Source organism: Cydia strobilella, chromosome 24 (assembly GCF_947568885.1).
Source record: "Cydia strobilella chromosome 24, ilCydStro3.1, whole genome shotgun sequence".
In the NCBI taxonomy this organism is placed as follows: domain Eukaryota; kingdom Metazoa; phylum Arthropoda; class Insecta; order Lepidoptera; family Tortricidae; genus Cydia; species Cydia strobilella.
Window position 1 is genome coordinate 8,476,958 of NC_086064.1, and position 19,432 is coordinate 8,496,389.

The window sequence follows — 19,432 nt, forward strand, 5'->3', positions numbered from 1 at the left end:
TTTTGTGTTAATTACCTAATGTATGAATTTCTATATTATTTATGTGCCATTTCCATCCAAAAGGGTACTTATTGTCGGTTGTCAATAAAGCGCTATTTCCATATAGCTTCAATTTGAAATCAACCTTATCGGCAAGCGACAATTTGGTACCTTTTGGTTGAAAACGTCACATATGAGTGGAATAACAAGACTAGTTAGTCTGCCCGACTATAACATTAGTTCAAAGCATTAAAATGTTATGGGCATTTCAACGGGGGCAGCCATTGTTCGCGCTAAGAACTGTTTGAAAAGTGCTCAGTCATTTTAGGGTTCGTCCATTAATTAAATCACACGAATTTCGAGGTTTTTTGACCCCCCTCCTTGTCACACTTGGTCACATTTGGCCAACTCCCCCCCCCCCTGGTGTGACGTCACATTTTTTCAATGAAATCGGTAAATCGAATTAAGTATTGTTAATATTTTATTAAAATATTTTTGACAAAGGAAATATTAGTATTTTTATAACCCAAAACAGATTAGGAAAGAAATTAAACGATTAAAAACGAGTATCGTTCCAAAAACTTGTTATTTAACTGTACAGCGAATAATTTAAATAAGTTAATGTGACGTCACGAAGTTTGTAACTCCCCCTCCCCTTGTCACGACATGTCACATTTTCTTGACCCCCTAAACGTGTGAAGTAATGGGGTTGACCGGTCGAAGTGTTTAGCAGATGGCGCCAGCATAGCTTGCCCTGTCAATCCCTAGAATTGTCAAATTTTTGTTTTTTTAATGCGCCCTTTAAGCCAAATCTTATAGAAAAACGGGCAAGCTATGATGGCGCCATCTCTGCAAACCTTTGACAGTTGCCAACCCCATTAATTATGGATGGTATAGAAAGGATGCCAATCTCTTATGGCAGAATTGTTGCAAAAGTGACCGCTTTCAGCTTTAAATAATAGTTCCTAATCTCTCCGGTGGCGCTAGTTAGGCTCTGGGACATGAGTATAACATGAACCATATAAGGCAACAAATAACCCGACCAAATTATGTAGGTTGTTTTTGTTAGTATTTCGGTGTATGGTAACGCCGCCTAATTACTGTTTTTTGATGGACACTTTTCATACATAGAGATTTGGCTCCTTTATATAGTCTCCATGCCATTAATGGATGATCCCTAAGATGTGAAATAAAATAAATACATCTTGAAGATTAATAACCGCGCCATCTATCGGCGTCTGTGTTAAATAAAAAAAGTTGATAACCGCGCTATCTACCGGCGTCTGAGTAAAATAAAACGAAGTGATAACGGCGCCATCTATCGGTGGAACTGTTGAAGTTTTTCACAAGATGGCGTGCGCAGTTTCTGTGCCTCCGCGTACTGGCGCGAGTCGCCGAAGTTGCGCGCCTTCCACGCCATGCTGTCGCGGTAGTTGCGCTCGCGCTGGCACGCGTGGCGCAGGCCCACTGGAATAATCATTACCAGTTAACCCTTTCAACGCGTTACCAGACTGCATACACTACCGCTCATAATAGATTTAAAACACTATCCATGCAGTGTAATAACCCAGATCATTAGTTTGGCGCTATTAGGAAAAAATCTCAGTATTGAACGTTAATAAGTAATAAGAATAATAAAACCTTTTTAGTATTCAATTTATATACAATTTAATTGTTAACACCCTGATACTCTTGCATCTTTTTTTTTTCATTATTGTTGTTATTGTTTTTGTTCTTGTTTGCACAAATAGCTCTGTTTTACTCTGTAGATACTTTTTAAACATGATGTTAAAATATTTTCATTAAGGAAACTGTAAGTCTAGCTTTAAGAAAATTTCCAGTGTTATGTATAACTATAGAAGACTGTTTGTTTCTTAAATAAATAAATAAAATAACTCGCACTCGTAATTTTTTCCATTCAATTGTATACAAAATCGACTCAGAATTATACCGCTAAGTCGCAGTCGGGTAACAGTTTTTTGTGGAGTTTACTTTTTTAATTAACCAGACATATCGAGCTTCAAAATGATGTGCAGAATATTCGTGTACATTGCCTATTTACCAAAATAAATGGCAAACGTAAAAAAAATCCATAAAATCGTTTTATTTTGTATGAACTAAGGTACAAAGTAAACTCGAAATTTTAAAGGATTGTCTTTGGCAACAATTCGAGGCTCAATATATTTACCTAAATAAAAATTCAATCCAACATGTAACAGAGTCATTTGCCTGCGATCGAACAGTATGATTTTGAAAATATTTTTTGTATACAATTGTATGGTGTAAATTGCGGGTGCCTAAATACTTTAGCGGTAGTGTAACTCCGTATAAGATGGGGGATACAGTCTAAACAAAGAGGATATAATAGGATAGAGCGGTACTGTCATAGTAAATTTTGTAACCTTGATACGCCTCTATTTAAAATTATCTTTGCTCTGAACATACCTATGTATTCTTCTTCTATAGCCATTTCCAGTCGTCTGAGTGAGCCTTGGTAGTCGGTATGGAAATTGTCCTTCACGTAGTACGGCACCTAAATAAAATAAAATACAAATTAAACTATCGTGAGATATACTGATTTAAACTAACACGATATTCACTCATAATTTTAAAATTAACACTGTTCAAGTAATTAATACTATTTGATGTTTACGCCATCTACTATGTATGTACAGTCGCCATCAGATATATCGGAGCGTCTCAGGCGCTCACAAATATCTGAACACGCCTTTACTTTCAGGGCGTTAGAGAGCGTGTTCAGATATTGTGAACACCTTGGCCGCTCCGATATATCTGATGGCGACTGTACAATAATTTAAAAGTCCTAATTTTGCATGTGAACCTATCAATCTTATGTGCTAATACTCATTACCGCGAACAGATGGCGTTACGGGTCTTAAAAATCATCAAGTATAGTTGTTTACTTCAATCATTAGAGCGGTACTGTCATGTACTGTTGCACTGCATATATTCAATATATCGAAGTAAATTCTGTAAGTTTTGGCATTTCGAGTTAAATTAATTGAAGAATTTTCTTGCCCAATAAAATACCCTAATTGTGGTTTGTTTACATTCTTTTAAACACCTAAAGAGACAGACTATAGGGTCAAGCGTGAAGTGTGTTGTGACGATCGCGTGGTTGACGCCCCGTCAGCGCGCGCAACGAGCGACGAGGCGGGCGGGGCGCGGGGCGCGGGCAGTGCACGGAGCACAACCGCCGCGGACACGAGCGCCCGAGGAAGGATTCCCGACGAATCCGAAACATGTCGCCAAAAGCGATTAAAAAGTGAGTGAAAACTGAAACCGTACTGATCGAAATATTTTGAAATAAAATACAATTTTATAAAAAAAATAGAGTTAGACCAATAAGTCTGCAGTGATTATGACAGCACACGTAGTGCGGGTGTTATTTTAAACGTCAAACTTCTATGGAATTATGACAGAAAGTCTTCGATTTGAAGTAAACTATTATAACAACCAGTCTGGCCTAGTGGGTAGTGACCCTGCCTGTGAAGCCGATGGTCTTGGGTTCGAATCCCGGTAAGGGCATTTATTTGTGTGATAAGCACAGATATTTGTTTCTTTGTCATGGGTGTTTTCTATGTATTTTTATATTATATATATCGTTGTCTGAGTACCCATAAGTCCCATAACACAAGCCTCCATGGGCTTACCGTGGGACTTAGTCAATCTGTGTAAGAATGTTCTATAATATTTATTTATTTATAATCTTCCAAAAGGTATTGGGTTTACAAGGGTTTAATTGTCAATAAGGTTAAGTGTTGTTTAGTATATAGAGGCTGATGAAATAGTGCTCTAGCAAAATTGAACAAAATATGTACAGGGGCTATCGGTGCTCTAGAAAAGCTTCCGAATAAAATAAAAAAAATACTAGCCAAGCCTGACGGCTGCGTTTAGCTACTGCATAAGGAATATTTAGATACAATAATAAGTCTGATTCGCAACAGTATAATAAATAAACATTATAGGACATTCTTACACAAATTGACTAAGTCCCACGGCAAAGATAGATATAACTCCGTAATAGATAGACACAGTCTAAGGAAAAAACGTGCCTCGAAAATCAAGAAAATTTGATTCTCGTTCAGAGGGCGCTACTAGTTTTGGCCCACAGTCGAATAGATGGCGTTGACGGTTTCGTTTGTTATTAACAATTTTAACGCATATCAGTGAAAGAACATGGGTCAAAATCATAAAAATAATTAATGCAAATAAAAAAAAATCATTTATCTATATTTAAATACATTCTATCGTATTTTTATAAATCTTCATTTTTAGTTTTAAAGTGTGTCAACAGATGGCAGTGAATTTACTGGGGTTACAAAATTTACTATGACAGTACCGCTCTAGTATAAGTTACTCTATGCCCACGGTAAGCTTAAGAAGGCTTGTGTTGTGGGTACTCAGACAACGATATATATAATACTTATACAAATGTGACGTTTTCAACCGAAAGATACCACATTGTCGCTTGTCGATAAGGTTGATTTCTAGTTGAAGCTATATGGAAATAGCGCCTTTCTGACAAGCGACAATTACCCTTTTGGTTGAAAATGGCTCAAATACTTACAAATACATAGAAAACATTCATGACTCAGGAACAAGTATCTGTGCTCATCACACAAATAAATGCCCTTACTGGGATTCGAACACAGGACCATGTGCTTCGGAGGTAGGGTCTGGCTACTAGGCCAGACCGGTCGTCGAAGCACAGAATAACTAATAGTACTACTAATACTAATAGTCGAAGTAAGAAGAAAATATGTACCTTAAGGCTGACAGTTTCCCTCGGCACGGGGTACTTGGAGCTGGGCTGCAGCGAGTAGACGGGCTCGCTGATGAAGAAGCCGCTCATCATGGAGAGCAGCACTAGCACGAGCACGGGCAGCAGCTGCAGCAGGCCGGCGTGCTCGCGCTGCTCGGGCGAGCGTGCGCGCCGCCGCCGCAACAGTATGTACCTTAAGGCTGACAGTCTCCCTCGGCACGGGGTACTTGGAGCTGGGCTGCAGCGAGTAGACGGGCTCGCTGATGAAGAAGCCTCTCATCATGGAGAGCAGCACTAGCACGAGCACGGGCAGCAGCTGCAGCAGGCCGGCGTGCTCGCGCTGCTCGGGCGAGCGTGCGCGCCGCCGCCGCAACAGTATGTACCTTAAGGCTGACAGTCTCCCTCGGCACGGGGTACTTGGAGCTGGGCTGCAGCGAGTAGACGGACTCGCTGATGAAGAAGCCGCTCATCATGGAGAGCAGCACTAGCACGAGCACGGGCAGCAGCTGCAGCAGGCCGGCGTGCTCGCGCTGCTCGGGCGAGCGTGCGCGCCGCCGCCGCAACAGTATGTACCTTAAGGCTGACAGTCTCCCTCGGCACGGGGTACTTGGAGCTGGGCTGCAGCGAGTAGACGGACTCGCTGATGAAGAAGCCGCTCATCATGGAGAGCAGCACTAGCACGAGCACGGGCAGCAGCTGCAGCAGGCCGGCGTGCTCGCGCTGCTCGGGCGAGCGTGCGCGCCGCCGCCGCAACAGTATGTACCTTAAGGCTGACAGTCTCCCTCGGCACGGGGTACTTGGAGCTGGGCTGCAGCGAGTAGACGGGCTCGCTGATGAAGAAGCCGCTCATCATGGAGAGCAGCACTAGCACGAGCACGGGCAGCAGCTGCAGCAGGCCGGCGTGCTCGCGCTGCTCGGGCGAGCGTGCGCGCCGCCGCCGCAACAGTATGTACCTTAAGGCTGACAGTCTCCCTCGGCACGGGGTACTTGGAGCTGGGCTGCAGCGAGTAGACGGGCTCGCTGATGAAGAAGCCGCTCATCATGGAGAGCAGCACTAGCACGAGCACGGGCAGCAGCTGCAGCAGGCCGGCGTGCTCGCGCTGCTCGGGCGAGCGTGCGCGCCGCCGCCGCAACAGTATGTACCTTAAGGCTGACAGTCTCCCTCGGCACGGGGTACTTGGAGCTGGGCTGCAGCGAGTAGACGGGCTCGCTGATGAAGAAGCCGCTCATCATGGAGAGCAGCACTAGCACGAGCACGGGCAGCAGCTGCAGCAGGCCGGCGTGCTCGCGCTGCTCGGGCGAGCGTGCGCGCCGCCGCCGCAACAGTATGTACCTTAAGGCTGACAGTCTCCCTCGGCACGGGGTACTTGGAGCTGGGCTGCAGCGAGTAGACGGGCTCGCTGATGAAGAAGCCGCTCATCATGGAGAGCAGCACTAGCACGAGCACGGGCAGCAGCTGCAGCAGGCCGGCGTGCTCGCGCTGCTCGGGCGAGCGTGCGCGCCGCCGCCGCAACAGTATGTACCTTAAGGCTGACAGTCTCCCTCGGCACGGGGTACTTGGAGCTGGGCTGCAGCGAGTAGACGGGCTCGCTGATGAAGAAGCCGCTCATCATGGAGAGCAGCACTAGCACGAGCACGGGCAGCAGCTGCAGCAGGCCGGCGTGCTCGCGCTGCTCGGGCGAGCGTGCGCGCCGCCGCCGCAACAGTATGTACCTTAAGGCTGACAGTCTCCCTCGGCACGGGGTACTTGGAGCTGGGCTGCAGCGAGTAGACGGGCTCGCTGATGAAGAAGCCGCTCATCATGGAGAGCAGCACTAGCACGAGCACGGGCAGCAGCTGCAGCAGGCCGGCGTGCTCGCGCTGCTCGGGCGAGCGTGCGCGCCGCCGCCGCAACAGTATGTACCTTAAGGCTGACAGTCTCCCTCGGCACGGGGTACTTGGAGCTGGGCTGCAGCGAGTAGACGGACTCGCTGATGAAGAAGCCGCTCATCATGGAGAGCAGCACTAGCACGAGCACGGGCAGCAGCTGCAGCAGGCCGGCGTGCTCGCGCTGCTCGGGCGAGCGTGCGCGCCGCCGCCGCAACAGTATGTACCTTAAGGCTGACAGTCTCCCTCGGCACGGGGTACTTGGAGCTGGGCTGCAGCGAGTAGACGGACTCGCTGATGAAGAAGCCGCTCATCATGGAGAGCAGCACTAGCACGAGCACGGGCAGCAGCTGCAGCAGGCCGGCGTGCTCGCGCTGCTCGGGCGAGCGTGCGCGCCGCCGCCGCAACAGTATGTACCTTAAGGCTGACAGTCTCCCTCGGCACGGGGTACTTGGAGCTGGGCTGCAGCGAGTAGACGGGCTCGCTGATGAAGAAGCCGCTCATCATGGAGAGCAGCACTAGCACGAGCACGGGCAGCAGCTGCAGCAGGCCGGCGTGCTCGCGCTGCTCGGGCGAGCGTGCGCGCCGCCGCCGCAACAGTATGTACCTTAAGGCTGACAGTCTCCCTCGGCACGGGGTACTTGGAGCTGGGCTGCAGCGAGTAGACGGGCTCGCTGATGAAGAAGCCGCTCATCATGGAGAGCAGCACTAGCACGAGCACGGGCAGCAGCTGCAGCAGGCCGGCGTGCTCGCGCTGCTCGGGCGAGCGTGCGCGCCGCCGCCGCAACAGTATGTACCTTAAGGCTGACAGTCTCCCTCGGCACGGGGTACTTGGAGCTGGGCTGCAGCGAGTAGACGGGCTCGCTGATGAAGAAGCCGCTCATCATGGAGAGCAGCACTAGCACGAGCACGGGCAGCAGCTGCAGCAGGCCGGCGTGCTCGCGCTGCTCGGGCGAGCGTGCGCGCCGCCGCCGCAACAGTATGTACCTTAAGGCTGACAGTCTCCCTCGGCACGGGGTACTTGGAGCTGGGCTGCAGCGAGTAGACGGGCTCGCTGATGAAGAAGCCGCTCATCATGGAGAGCAGCACTAGCACGAGCACGGGCAGCAGCTGCAGCAGGCCGGCGTGCTCGCGCTGCTCGGGCGAGCGTGCGCGCCGCCGCCGCAACAGTATGTACCTTAAGGCTGACAGTCTCCCTCGGCACGGGGTACTTGGAGCTGGGCTGCAGCGAGTAGACGGGCTCGCTGATGAAGAAGCCGCTCATCATGGAGAGCAGCACTAGCACGAGCACGGGCAGCAGCTGCAGCAGGCCGGCGTGCTCGCGCTGCTCGGGCGAGCGTGCGCGCCGCCGCCGCAACAGTATGTACCTTAAGGCTGACAGTCTCCCTCGGCACGGGGTACTTGGAGCTGGGCTGCAGCGAGTAGACGGGCTCGCTGATGAAGAAGCCGCTCATCATGGAGAGCAGCACTAGCACGAGCACGGGCAGCAGCTGCAGCAGGCCGGCGTGCTCGCGCTGCTCGGGCGAGCGTGCGCGCCGCCGCCGCAACAGTATGTACCTTAAGGCTGACAGTCTCCCTCGGCACGGGGTACTTGGAGCTGGGCTGCAGCGAGTAGACGGGCTCGCTGATGAAGAAGCCGCTCATCATGGAGAGCAGCACTAGCACGAGCACGGGCAGCAGCTGCAGCAGGCCGGCGTGCTCGCGCTGCTCGGGCGAGCGTGCGCGCCGCCGCCGCAACAGTATGTACCTTAAGGCTGACAGTCTCCCTCGGCACGGGGTACTTGGAGCTGGGCTGCAGCGAGTAGACGGGCTCGCTGATGAAGAAGCCGCTCATCATGGAGAGCAGCACTAGCACGAGCACGGGCAGCAGCTGCAGCAGGCCGGCGTGCTCGCGCTGCTCGGGCGAGCGTGCGCGCCGCCGCCGCAACAGTATGTACCTTAAGGCTGACAGTCTCCCTCGGCACGGGGTACTTGGAGCTGGGCTGCAGCGAGTAGACGGGCTCGCTGATGAAGAAGCCGCTCATCATGGAGAGCAGCACTAGCACGAGCACGGGCAGCAGCTGCAGCAGGCCGGCGTGCTCGCGCTGCTCGGGCGAGCGTGCGCGCCGCCGCCGCAACAGTATGTACCTTAAGGCTGACAGTCTCCCTCGGCACGGGGTACTTGGAGCTGGGCTGCAGCGAGTAGACGGGCTCGCTGATGAAGAAGCCGCTCATCATGGAGAGCAGCACTAGCACGAGCACGGGCAGCAGCTGCAGCAGGCCGGCGTGCTCGCGCTGCTCGGGCGAGCGTGCGCGCCGCCGCCGCAACAGTATGTACCTTAAGGCTGACAGTCTCCCTCGGCACGGGGTACTTGGAGCTGGGCTGCAGCGAGTAGACGGGCTCGCTGATGAAGAAGCCGCTCATCATGGAGAGCAGCACTAGCACGAGCACGGGCAGCAGCTGCAGCAGGCCGGCGTGCTCGCGCTGCTCGGGCGAGCGTGCGCGCCGCCGCCGCAACAGTATGTACCTTAAGGCTGACAGTCTCCCTCGGCACGGGGTACTTGGAGCTGGGCTGCAGCGAGTAGACGGGCTCGCTGATGAAGAAGCCGCTCATCATGGAGAGCAGCACTAGCACGAGCACGGGCAGCAGCTGCAGCAGGCCGGCGTGCTCGCGCTGCTCGGGCGAGCGTGCGCGCCGCCGCCGCAACAGTATGTACCTTAAGGCTGACAGTCTCCCTCGGCACGGGGTACTTGGAGCTGGGCTGCAGCGAGTAGACGGGCTCGCTGATGAAGAAGCCGCTCATCATGGAGAGCAGCACTAGCACGAGCACGGGCAGCAGCTGCAGCAGGCCGGCGTGCTCGCGCTGCTCGGGCGAGCGTGCGCGCCGCCGCCGCAACAGTATGTACCTTAAGGCTGACAGTCTCCCTCGGCACGGGGTACTTGGAGCTGGGCTGCAGCGAGTAGACGGGCTCGCTGATGAAGAAGCCTCTCATCATGGAGAGCAGCACTAGCACGAGCACGGGCAGCAGCTGCAGCAGGCCGGCGTGCTCGCGCTGCTCGGGCGAGCGTGCGCGCCGCCGCCGCAACAGTATGTACCTTAAGGCTGACAGTCTCCCTCGGCACGGGGTACTTGGAGCTGGGCTGCAGCGAGTAGACGGGCTCGCTGATGAAGAAGCCGCTCATCATGGAGAGCAGCACTAGCACGAGCACGGGCAGCAGCTGCAGCAGGCCGGCGTGCTCGCGCTGCTCGGGCGAGCGTGCGCGCCGCCGCCGCAACAGTATGTACCTTAAGGCTGACAGTCTCCCTCGGCACGGGGTACTTGGAGCTGGGCTGCAGCGAGTAGACGGGCTCGCTGATGAAGAAGCCGCTCATCATGGAGAGCAGCACTAGCACGAGCACGGGCAGCAGCTGCAGCAGGCCGGCGTGCTCGCGCTGCTCGGGCGAGCGTGCGCGCCGCCGCCGCAACAGTATGTACCTTAAGGCTGACAGTCTCCCTCGGCACGGGGTACTTGGAGCTGGGCTGCAGCGAGTAGACGGGCTCGCTGATGAAGAAGCCGCTCATCATGGAGAGCAGCACTAGCACGAGCACGGGCAGCAGCTGCAGCAGGCCGGCGTGCTCGCGCTGCTCGGGCGAGCGTGCGCGCCGCCGCCGCAACAGTATGTACCTTAAGGCTGACAGTCTCCCTCGGCACGGGGTACTTGGAGCTGGGCTGCAGCGAGTAGACGGGCTCGCTGATGAAGAAGCCGCTCATCATGGAGAGCAGCACTAGCACGAGCACGGGCAGCAGCTGCAGCAGGCCGGCGTGCTCGCGCTGCTCGGGCGAGCGTGCGCGCCGCCGCCGCAACAGTATGTACCTTAAGGCTGACAGTCTCCCTCGGCACGGGGTACTTGGAGCTGGGCTGCAGCGAGTAGACGGGCTCGCTGATGAAGAAGCCGCTCATCATGGAGAGCAGCACTAGCACGAGCACGGGCAGCAGCTGCAGCAGGCCGGCGTGCTCGCGCTGCTCGGGCGAGCGTGCGCGCCGCCGCCGCAACAGTATGTACCTTAAGGCTGACAGTCTCCCTCGGCACGGGGTACTTGGAGCTGGGCTGCAGCGAGTAGACGGGCTCGCTGATGAAGAAGCCGCTCATCATGGAGAGCAGCACTAGCACGAGCACGGGCAGCAGCTGCAGCAGGCCGGCGTGCTCGCGCTGCTCGGGCGAGCGTGCGCGCCGCCGCTGGTACACGCCGCCGCCCGCACCCGCGCCCGCGCCCGGAAACGCTGCCATAGACAATAGGGAATCACTTTGATAGAGAAAGATAGTCTTATTGCGATTCCTATAAGAGGAAAGAGATAGTGCCACGCTTTGTCCTTATCACCGACCGGGTGGCATCATAGATTGAATGCGAAGGCGAAATACCGAAATTTATAAGAGTTAAAAGAGAAAAAATCCTATGCTGCCCAAATATATGAATATTCTTTCTCTTACCCCCGGTCGCTCGGTGGCGCGTCTATAACTACTTGTATATACTATGTCTATGTAGTCTAATCGGTTTCTTTTTTCGTATTGTCAAAACGATTTTTCATTTCTCATGCTCTGAAAGGGGGACATTGTTGTTCTAAAAGGGGTGCTGAAAATGATACGTGTCTGCACTAGAGCGTTTTACGTTCGAAATACGATTTTTTTTGTACGATAAGCAATTGAAATTTGAGTTTAAGGTCGTTCCATCGGTTTGCCGCTGTCACTGTCACATTTCGAAAGAAAGAACTCGAAAGATCATGCGCGCCAAGTGTCAATTTTGATCGAATTTTGTGGATTTTTATTTATTTTAAAAACGTTACCTTACAATATCGAAATTCGAAAGCTATGAAATTAATATTTAAGTTAAGATTGTTTTTTCTTCTTTTTTTGTTTATAGTATCACATAATAAATAACCGAGTAAAGTTTGATTAAAATTCCGACTTAGAGGTTACTTTGGGAATTAATTGTATCGAGCGAAGTGTCAATTCGTGTATCGGAAGCTATGTTATTAAAGATAATATAGTCAAGAACTACATATATTTTTTCCATATCTACGAATATCAACGCCTCTTAGAAAAACATGATCATATAAGGAGATTTTTAGCCTTCTGGCTCAGGGAACCGCCTTAAATGCGTAAAATGCGGGCCGTTGGCATATAAAAGCTTCGCGCGCTATTACATACACTGGCAGCTCGGGCGAAGCCCGACGTTCTGCGCGCTCTTGCGTAAAGGGCGCCTTTCACATTAACATGTCGAGCGAAGCCCGACAGCGCGCTCTTACATACAGGGCGCCTGCGATCATATCCCCATCATTTATCAACCGATTTTCAAAATTCTTTTTTTATTATAAAGCTTATGAAATCCCGTATCCACTCACCCGCATTGCCAAAGAACATATTGAAGAGTTCCTCAGCAGTGAGGTCGGATTCGAACCCGCGCGCGTAGTACTGGTGTTGCGCGGCGTGCGCCGGAGGCTCCTCGCCGCGCACGTCGTACTGCTTGCGCTTCTCGGGCTCCGTGAGCACCGCCGCCGCGTTGCCGATGGCCTGAAAAATTAGGTTCCTTAAGGGCCTCCGGTCTCCGGCAAGCTTGGTCCTCCATACAAACGTAGTTCCGCTCTCATTTTAAAACGACTAGCTAGATTGCTCTGAAACTTTGTACTTACAATAGGATAAGGTATATCTATGTCTATAATTAGTTTATGTAGCTTCGAATTTATAATTAAAAAAACCGGCCAAGTTGCGGTTTACGATTTATGACGTATTTAAAAAAACTACTTACTAGATCTCGTTCAAACCAATTTTCGGTGGAAGTTTGCATGGTAATGTACATCAATATAACATACATACTTACAAAGGTACATTGCAAGTTAATAAAAAGCTTGTAATAAGCCCTTTAGGGTACCTTGAAGGCCTCGCTGGCTCCGGGCGCATGGTTCTTGTCGGGGTGCAGCTGAAGCGCCAGCTTCTTGTACGCCTTTTTGATGTCCGAATCAGTGGCCTCTTTTGTCACACCTGGAAATAAAGTTGGCATTTAAGAAAAAGAAGATAATTATTCACGAAAAACCGGCCAAATGCGAGTCGGACTCGCGCACGAAGGGTTCCGTACCATTACGCAGAAAACAGCAAAAAAATCACGTTTGTTGTCTGGGGGCCTCCCTTAAATATATATTTTATTCTGTTTTTAGTATTTGTTGTCATAGCGGCAACAGAAATACATCATCTGTGAAAATTTCAACTGTCTAGCTATCACAGTTCATGAGATACAGCCTGGTGACAGACGGATAGACAGACAAACAGACAGACAGCGAAGTAATAGGGTCCCGTTTTTACCCTTTGGGTACGGAACCCTAAAAATTGGTAGCTGTGACGGGGAAATTATCCGGAGGATTTAAATAGCGAAGGGAGCTATGGCTCGGCTACATAAAATTTGGAAGGATCGTAGTGTATTCATCATTCGCTTGCCCTTGTCCCATTCACTTGGGGTCGGCGCAGCATGTCTTTTTCTTCCATACATCTCTGTCACCCGTCATCTCATCATTCACTTGCGTTAGTTTCATATCATCTTTCACACAGTCCATCCACCTTTTCCTCGGTTTTCCTCTCCTCGTACTTCCCTCCACATTCATTCTTAATACCTTTCTTGTCACATGACTTTCATCCCTCCGCATCACATGCCCGTACCATGCTAGGCGATTTGCCCTTACTTTTTCTGTTATGGGTGCAACTTTCAGGCTTCCTCTTATATACTCATTCCTTATCCTATCCATTCTCGTCACGCCACACATCCACCTTAACATTCTCATCTCCGCTACATGCAATCTCTTTTCATCCCTCACCTTTAGGGCCCAACACTCTGATCCATACATGACGACAGTAAGACGGACGGTTTTCCCGATTTTTTTGTATGGCACGGAGACATGGACTATCCGAACCAATTTGACCAAGCGTATCAACATCAACGCATTTGAGATGTGGTGTTGGCGCCGGCTTTTACGAATACCGTGGACGGCAATGCGTACCAACCAGTCCATACTGGAGGAGCTGCGCATAAAACGCCGGTTGTCAACGATATGCCAGGGCAAAATGCTTACATGCGACAACTCTCACCGCGTTCTCCGGATAGCTTGGAAAGAGTAATAATGACGGGCAAAGTTGAAGGCACGAGACCTCAGGGCCCTCCTCCCACTAGATGGTGTGCTCAAATTACTGCACCTATGCAATTAAAACTGCACAAGGCCATGCGCTTGGCGAGGAACAAGAACCCTATGGAGGAACCTGGTCTTCAACAGAAGGACATGATGTCACGATCCTCAGTATTGAGGGACCGACTATCCATCCAGGGTTGATATGATTTAAATCGCGATTTAATCAAGGGATTTTTTCAAAAAAAATCATTGATTTAAATCATTTAATTTTTATTACAACCAAATCGGCCCAACCGGACCACTACCGAAACTAGACGCATGGTACCGAAACAGTTCCAGGATTCCCCGAAACTAAAACACGAGACGCATTTCGCTTTTCGCCCGGTCATTCGTAGTTGACTAGTGAAAGAGTGAATACAACAAAAAGATGTCGTTTTAAAACTTTTAAAATTGTTGATTTTATTAAATTTAATTAAAATACGTTGTTTTCGTTTTATTATATAACTGAACTGGCTATTTAATTAATAAAAATAAAGACAAGAAAATGAAAAAATCAAAAAAATCTGATTTTAATCAAATAAATCCGATTTAAATCAAATTAATCGGATTATTATGATTTTTTTTATAAAAATCATGATTTTTATCAACCCTGTATCCATCAATTACTAAGTTATATCTCTTCTTTTCTTTGTTTTAAACCAACCACGAACACAAATCAAAATATTTAATAAAATTATAAGTACCTCAGTTGACATCAGTAAATTATATTGAGTAACGTATAACCCAGACAAATGACGAAGTGTGACGAAGTAAAATGACGTGTTCACACGATAAGACGGCCCAAGGTCAAGACATTGCATATTTAAAACTTTCATATATTGATTGTATTGATTAATGATTAGCCCAGTTTAAACTGTACAGTCAAGGGCATAAATATATATACATTCCCAAAGTTTCAAAAATTTAGATATTTAGAGTTTATGTATCTGGGAACCTTGTTCACTTTAATTAATGATGATTAATGATTCATCGTGTCAGCCGATAGACGTACACTGCTGGACATAGGCCTCCCCCAAGGCTCGCCACTCCGACCGATCCTGTGCCGCTCGCAACCAACGAATTCCCGCGACCTTCACCAGGTCGTCGCTCCATCTCGTTGGAGGCCTACCGGCAGTTCGTCTTCCGGTACGCGGACGCCACTCCAGAACCTTCCGGCCCCACCGGTAATCAGTTCCGCGAGCAATGTGCCCCGCCCACTGCCACTTAAGGTTTGCAATTCTGCGAGCTATGTCGGTGACCCTAGTTCTACTGCGGATATCATCATTTCTGACGCTATTACGCAGAGAAACCCCGAGCATAGCTCTCTCCATTGCCCTTTGCGTGACCTTGAGCCTTCTTATGAGGCCCATCGTTAGCGCCCACGTCTCAGATCCGTAGTAGATTAATGATTAGCCCAGTTTAAAGTGTACAGTCAAGGGCATAAATATATATACATTCCCAAAGTTTCTAAAATTTAGATATTTAGAGTTTGTGTATCTGGGAACCTTGTTCACTAGGGACGGTAAGCATGATAAAGATAAGGCACGGTTGGCTGTGCATAGAGGGGTGCTGGTGCCTACACTTATGTATGGTAGCGAAAGTTGGGTATGGCAGAAGAGGCATCAGAGCCAAGTGAATGCAGTGGAAATGAGAGCGTTGAGAGTTGAGAAGTGTGTGTGTGGTGTGAGATTACAAAATAGAATTAGGAACAGTGTGATAAGGGAAAAGTGTGGACTGAACGAAGATGTAGTGACAAAAATTGAGAAAGGTACCTATGTTGAGATGGTTTGGACACGTGGAAAGAATGAGTGAAAGAAGGCTAACAAAGAGAGTGTATAAGGGAGAGGTAGAAACGGGAGTTGGAAGGGGCAGACCTCGGCGGACTTTCTCTGATCAGATCGGGGAAATCCTGAAGAAAGCTCAAATCAAATAAAATCAAATCCTCAAGAGCACTCTAAACCGGCGAGCGTGTATGGGGAATGTTATGAAAGTGAAGGAAGCGAAAGAGGTATGTGAGGATCGTAGCAAGTGGAAATCCGTGGTGATTATATGTATATATGTATATTTTATTTTATTATTTTTAGTGACATATAAATTGCTAATCATTTAAAATTATATAGAAAAGTGTTAGTCTCAGCTTTCAGAGTCCGGTCCAGACACATCCTAGACAAGTTTCTGTGCATGATGGGTGTTAAATCGTCACCACTGTGTGCAAACTGTCAGAAGACTGATGACATGTCTCACGTGTTGTTGGAATGCGTGCGGAATTCGGACTTGAGAAAAAGAATTTTTGGTAGTCTGGGCTCCATGCACAATGGACAGATCAATTGTTGGTTGGCAGAGCCTATATCGGACAAAGCAATCAGTGTTTACCACTTTATTGACCTCTCCCTTGAGTAGGGAACTATGAAAGCACCCATGAGGCTGACATGTTCACCTAGAGTGTCCAAAGCCTCTATAAAAACTAGATTTAAAAAAAAGGCCACGCCGCAGATGCAACTTTATCAGTGTCACTTGCCAACCATTATTACGGGTTTTAAAGATTATTTGTTGGTAATTTGTATTTAGCGGTCCACACTGAGTGAGCATACGCGCGAGGCAATTTCCTCGCGCACAAAACGGCCGGTGTAGACGTGCTTCGGCTCTCTGAGTGGACCCGGCTTTTGACTAAAATACCATCTGACAGAATAGATGAATGATATGCAGTGGTTTAAGGGGCCTATGCACATTGCCTTTTTAGGGTTCCGTACCCAAAGGTTAAAAACGGGACCCTATTACTCAGGGACCGGCCCGCTATCCCTTATCGGGGTTTTATAAGGGTATTGAATAAGGCTTAACTCACCATACCCTTTGCCAGACGAAACCCTTTGTTTTGATTTTAAAAACCCTTATATAAAGCTACCACATTTGAGTAATCGGTAGCCCAAATACCCTTACAAAACCCTTATCATCCGCTCACCAACACCTTGCATATTGCTTATAAGGGTTAGCCTTATAAAGGGCTTCCCTTTTAGTATATAAGCGTGCTAATTTAAGTCGTCTACCTTGTTCATAAAGCACACATTACTTCGAATCCGAGCGATCGTCGGCGGCGACGGCGGCGTTCTTTGACTAGGCACGTATTTTCTTTCCTTTTCATACACTACCGTAGATATATACTAATTCTGTCTCTTTCACGCAAAGGGAAACCTTTATAAAAAGCGCTTAAAGATAAGGGTAACCCTTATTAAGAGCTAGCCTTATTTTTGGTTAGCTTTTCGGTAAGGGTTAGTCAAAGGTAAGGGTATGAATGGGCTTGCAGTTCAAAAGGGAAAGTCTTTCAATGTGTTAGCCGTGTTTAAGTGTCGCCCATTGAAAGGGTTTTATCGCGGAAAGGGTTGTCCGGTCCCTGCTATTACTAAGACTCCACTGTCCGTCTGTCCATCTGTCTGTCACCAGGCTGTATCTCATTAATCGTGATAGCTAGATAGCTGAAATTTTGACAGATGATATATTTCTGTTGCCGCTATAACAACAAATACTAAAAGGTACAGGAACCCCCGGTGGGCGAGTATGACTCGCACTTGTCCAGTTTTTTTTTTTAAAGAAGTCAACGCGCGTTTGTATCAAAACACTTACATTTAAAAGGCTTACACAAATATTGATTCCTAGAATCATAGGCTGGCAAGTACTTTTATAACAAAACAATGATTGAATTTTTTTTAAAGTGTAAACAAAATTGAAAATAAATACATAAAACATTCGACGCCTACAATATAAATACTTATCTAATAGAATAGATCAACATAACAACCTTGAAGTAGCGAAGGCAACGCGGTGACTTGATAGAAACATATAAAATACTCACAGGACATTACAATGTACCCGGGTTAAGCGATATTTTTACTCGTAACATAAATGACAGACTGAGAGGACACTCTGAAACTGACACGGACTCAGAGTAATAGCAACCCTAGACAACACTTCCTATCTAACCGCGTAGTGAAAGTGTGGAACAGTTTGCCCGAATCAGTGATCAATGCACACTTGATACTCTTTCAAAAACAAACTCGATGAACACTTTCGAAGACTACAAAACACAAGTAGACATTGATGTGCACGTATCAGCTTTAAGCTTCCTGTGCATTCACACATAATAACATAATAATCTACTCAATAGTTAAGGTAGCGGAGGCCAACTGGGTATGGGAGGCCCAAGATCGAGAGAGGTGGTAGATTCTGGAAGAGGCCTATACCTCATAAGAGGGTTCTGGTGTGATTTTTTGTTACCCTTACAAATTTAGGTTTATATCCTAGACTAAGTTTTGCAAATAATTTTATATTTCATATGAAAACCCAGAAATAAAAGGCTTTTTTTTTAATTATTAATCTACTCAACCCATAGGCAAGTGCGTATGGTGCAAAAGTGGCCTTGTATTATAAAATGGCAAACTCACCCAAAATTTCGTAATAATCCTTGCATTTCGTATTAATCCGGCGCACGGCCTCCAGCTGTTCAGTCGTGTACTCGCGCTGCGGCGCCTGGTGCGTAGGGACCTTACGTCTCTTCACTTCTTCAGCAGGCTCCCTTCGCGGCGGAGTCTTGCGACCTCCCGAGCTCCCCGCGGCCCGCACCCGCGTCAACAACTCCTTAGCACGCGCCGTGGGATACAAGCGCTCAGCTTTCAACAAAAACCTCTCAGCCTTCTCCGTATTCCCGGCAGAAAAAGCTGCCTGCGCGATATCGATACATTTCTCAGCCTCATCCTTGTTCCCTTCGAGCGTCATTTTGAATTTCGAATTAAGTCTTTGGTGAAAGCTGGCGCGTTACGAGAGTAAATGATGGACGTGTCGAGCAAATCTAATTAGCGGAAATAGATTTTATTTATAAATTAAACTACACCATTGCTCATTTGCTCAATCAAAGTGGAGGTGGAGGACATAATTCACATAATGCGTCAAAATAACAATAGGGTTGTCACAGCCATACTTGTCATGTCACCATGTCAGGGTTGTACTAGTGGCAGCTAGAGGAGACGCCACTGTTGTTCTTGTAAAACGTAGCCGTAGGGATAATATTCTCTTTGGTTCTTGGTGGATTTTTTAAAAATGTTCTAATTGAAACTGATGTAATATGCAAATAAATAAAACGGTATTCCACATATCTCATTTGATAAGCCGATGTTTTTATAATTTAGTAAAATAGGGAATCAAAATTGAATAAAATGTGGCATTATAATTATTTCATTGCCAGCCCAGCCATGAAAGCACAATTTAAAAGTAAAACTTTTTTTTTCATTATACGCAAAGACTTGCAAATATGTATGACAAAAAAAAGTTTTTAACATTTAATATGAATATTATGTCTAAGATGAAGGCATTTACAATTTCATGCAATATATTATCTAAAATAGGTAAACGTAAAAAATATCAAATATTATTCTCAGTGTCTGACATAACGCAAACTAGTGATAAACGGAACGTTATTATTTTCCTTAACAGACACAGATTAAATAACCAATAGCGAGCTGCATGTAGTATGCGTTAACGGCTGCTATTGGTCAATATTAATTTATTTTAATAGGCATTTGACAATAGGAAACTAAACGCGCTGTCATATGACGTGCTATTGCTATGACGCATACTTCA

General features: G+C 48.0%; 1 protein-coding gene across 1 annotated transcript; it reads right to left on the reverse strand.

Annotated features, from left to right (window-relative positions):
* Nucleotides 1-413: 413 nt before the first annotated feature.
* Nucleotides 414-18,723, reverse strand: LOC134752032 (dnaJ homolog subfamily B member 12). The gene is made up of 6 exons (XM_063687593.1): nucleotides 18,241-18,723; nucleotides 12,523-12,632; nucleotides 11,996-12,164; nucleotides 10,659-10,876; nucleotides 2,425-2,512; nucleotides 414-1,446 (listed from the first exon to the last, which is right to left on the reverse strand). The coding sequence occupies exons 1-6, from the start codon at nucleotides 18,569-18,571 to the stop codon at nucleotides 1,298-1,300; spliced, it is 1,065 nt and encodes a 354-aa protein (XP_063543663.1). The 5' UTR covers nucleotides 18,572-18,723; the 3' UTR covers nucleotides 414-1,297.
* Nucleotides 18,724-19,432: the final 709 nt, after the last annotated feature.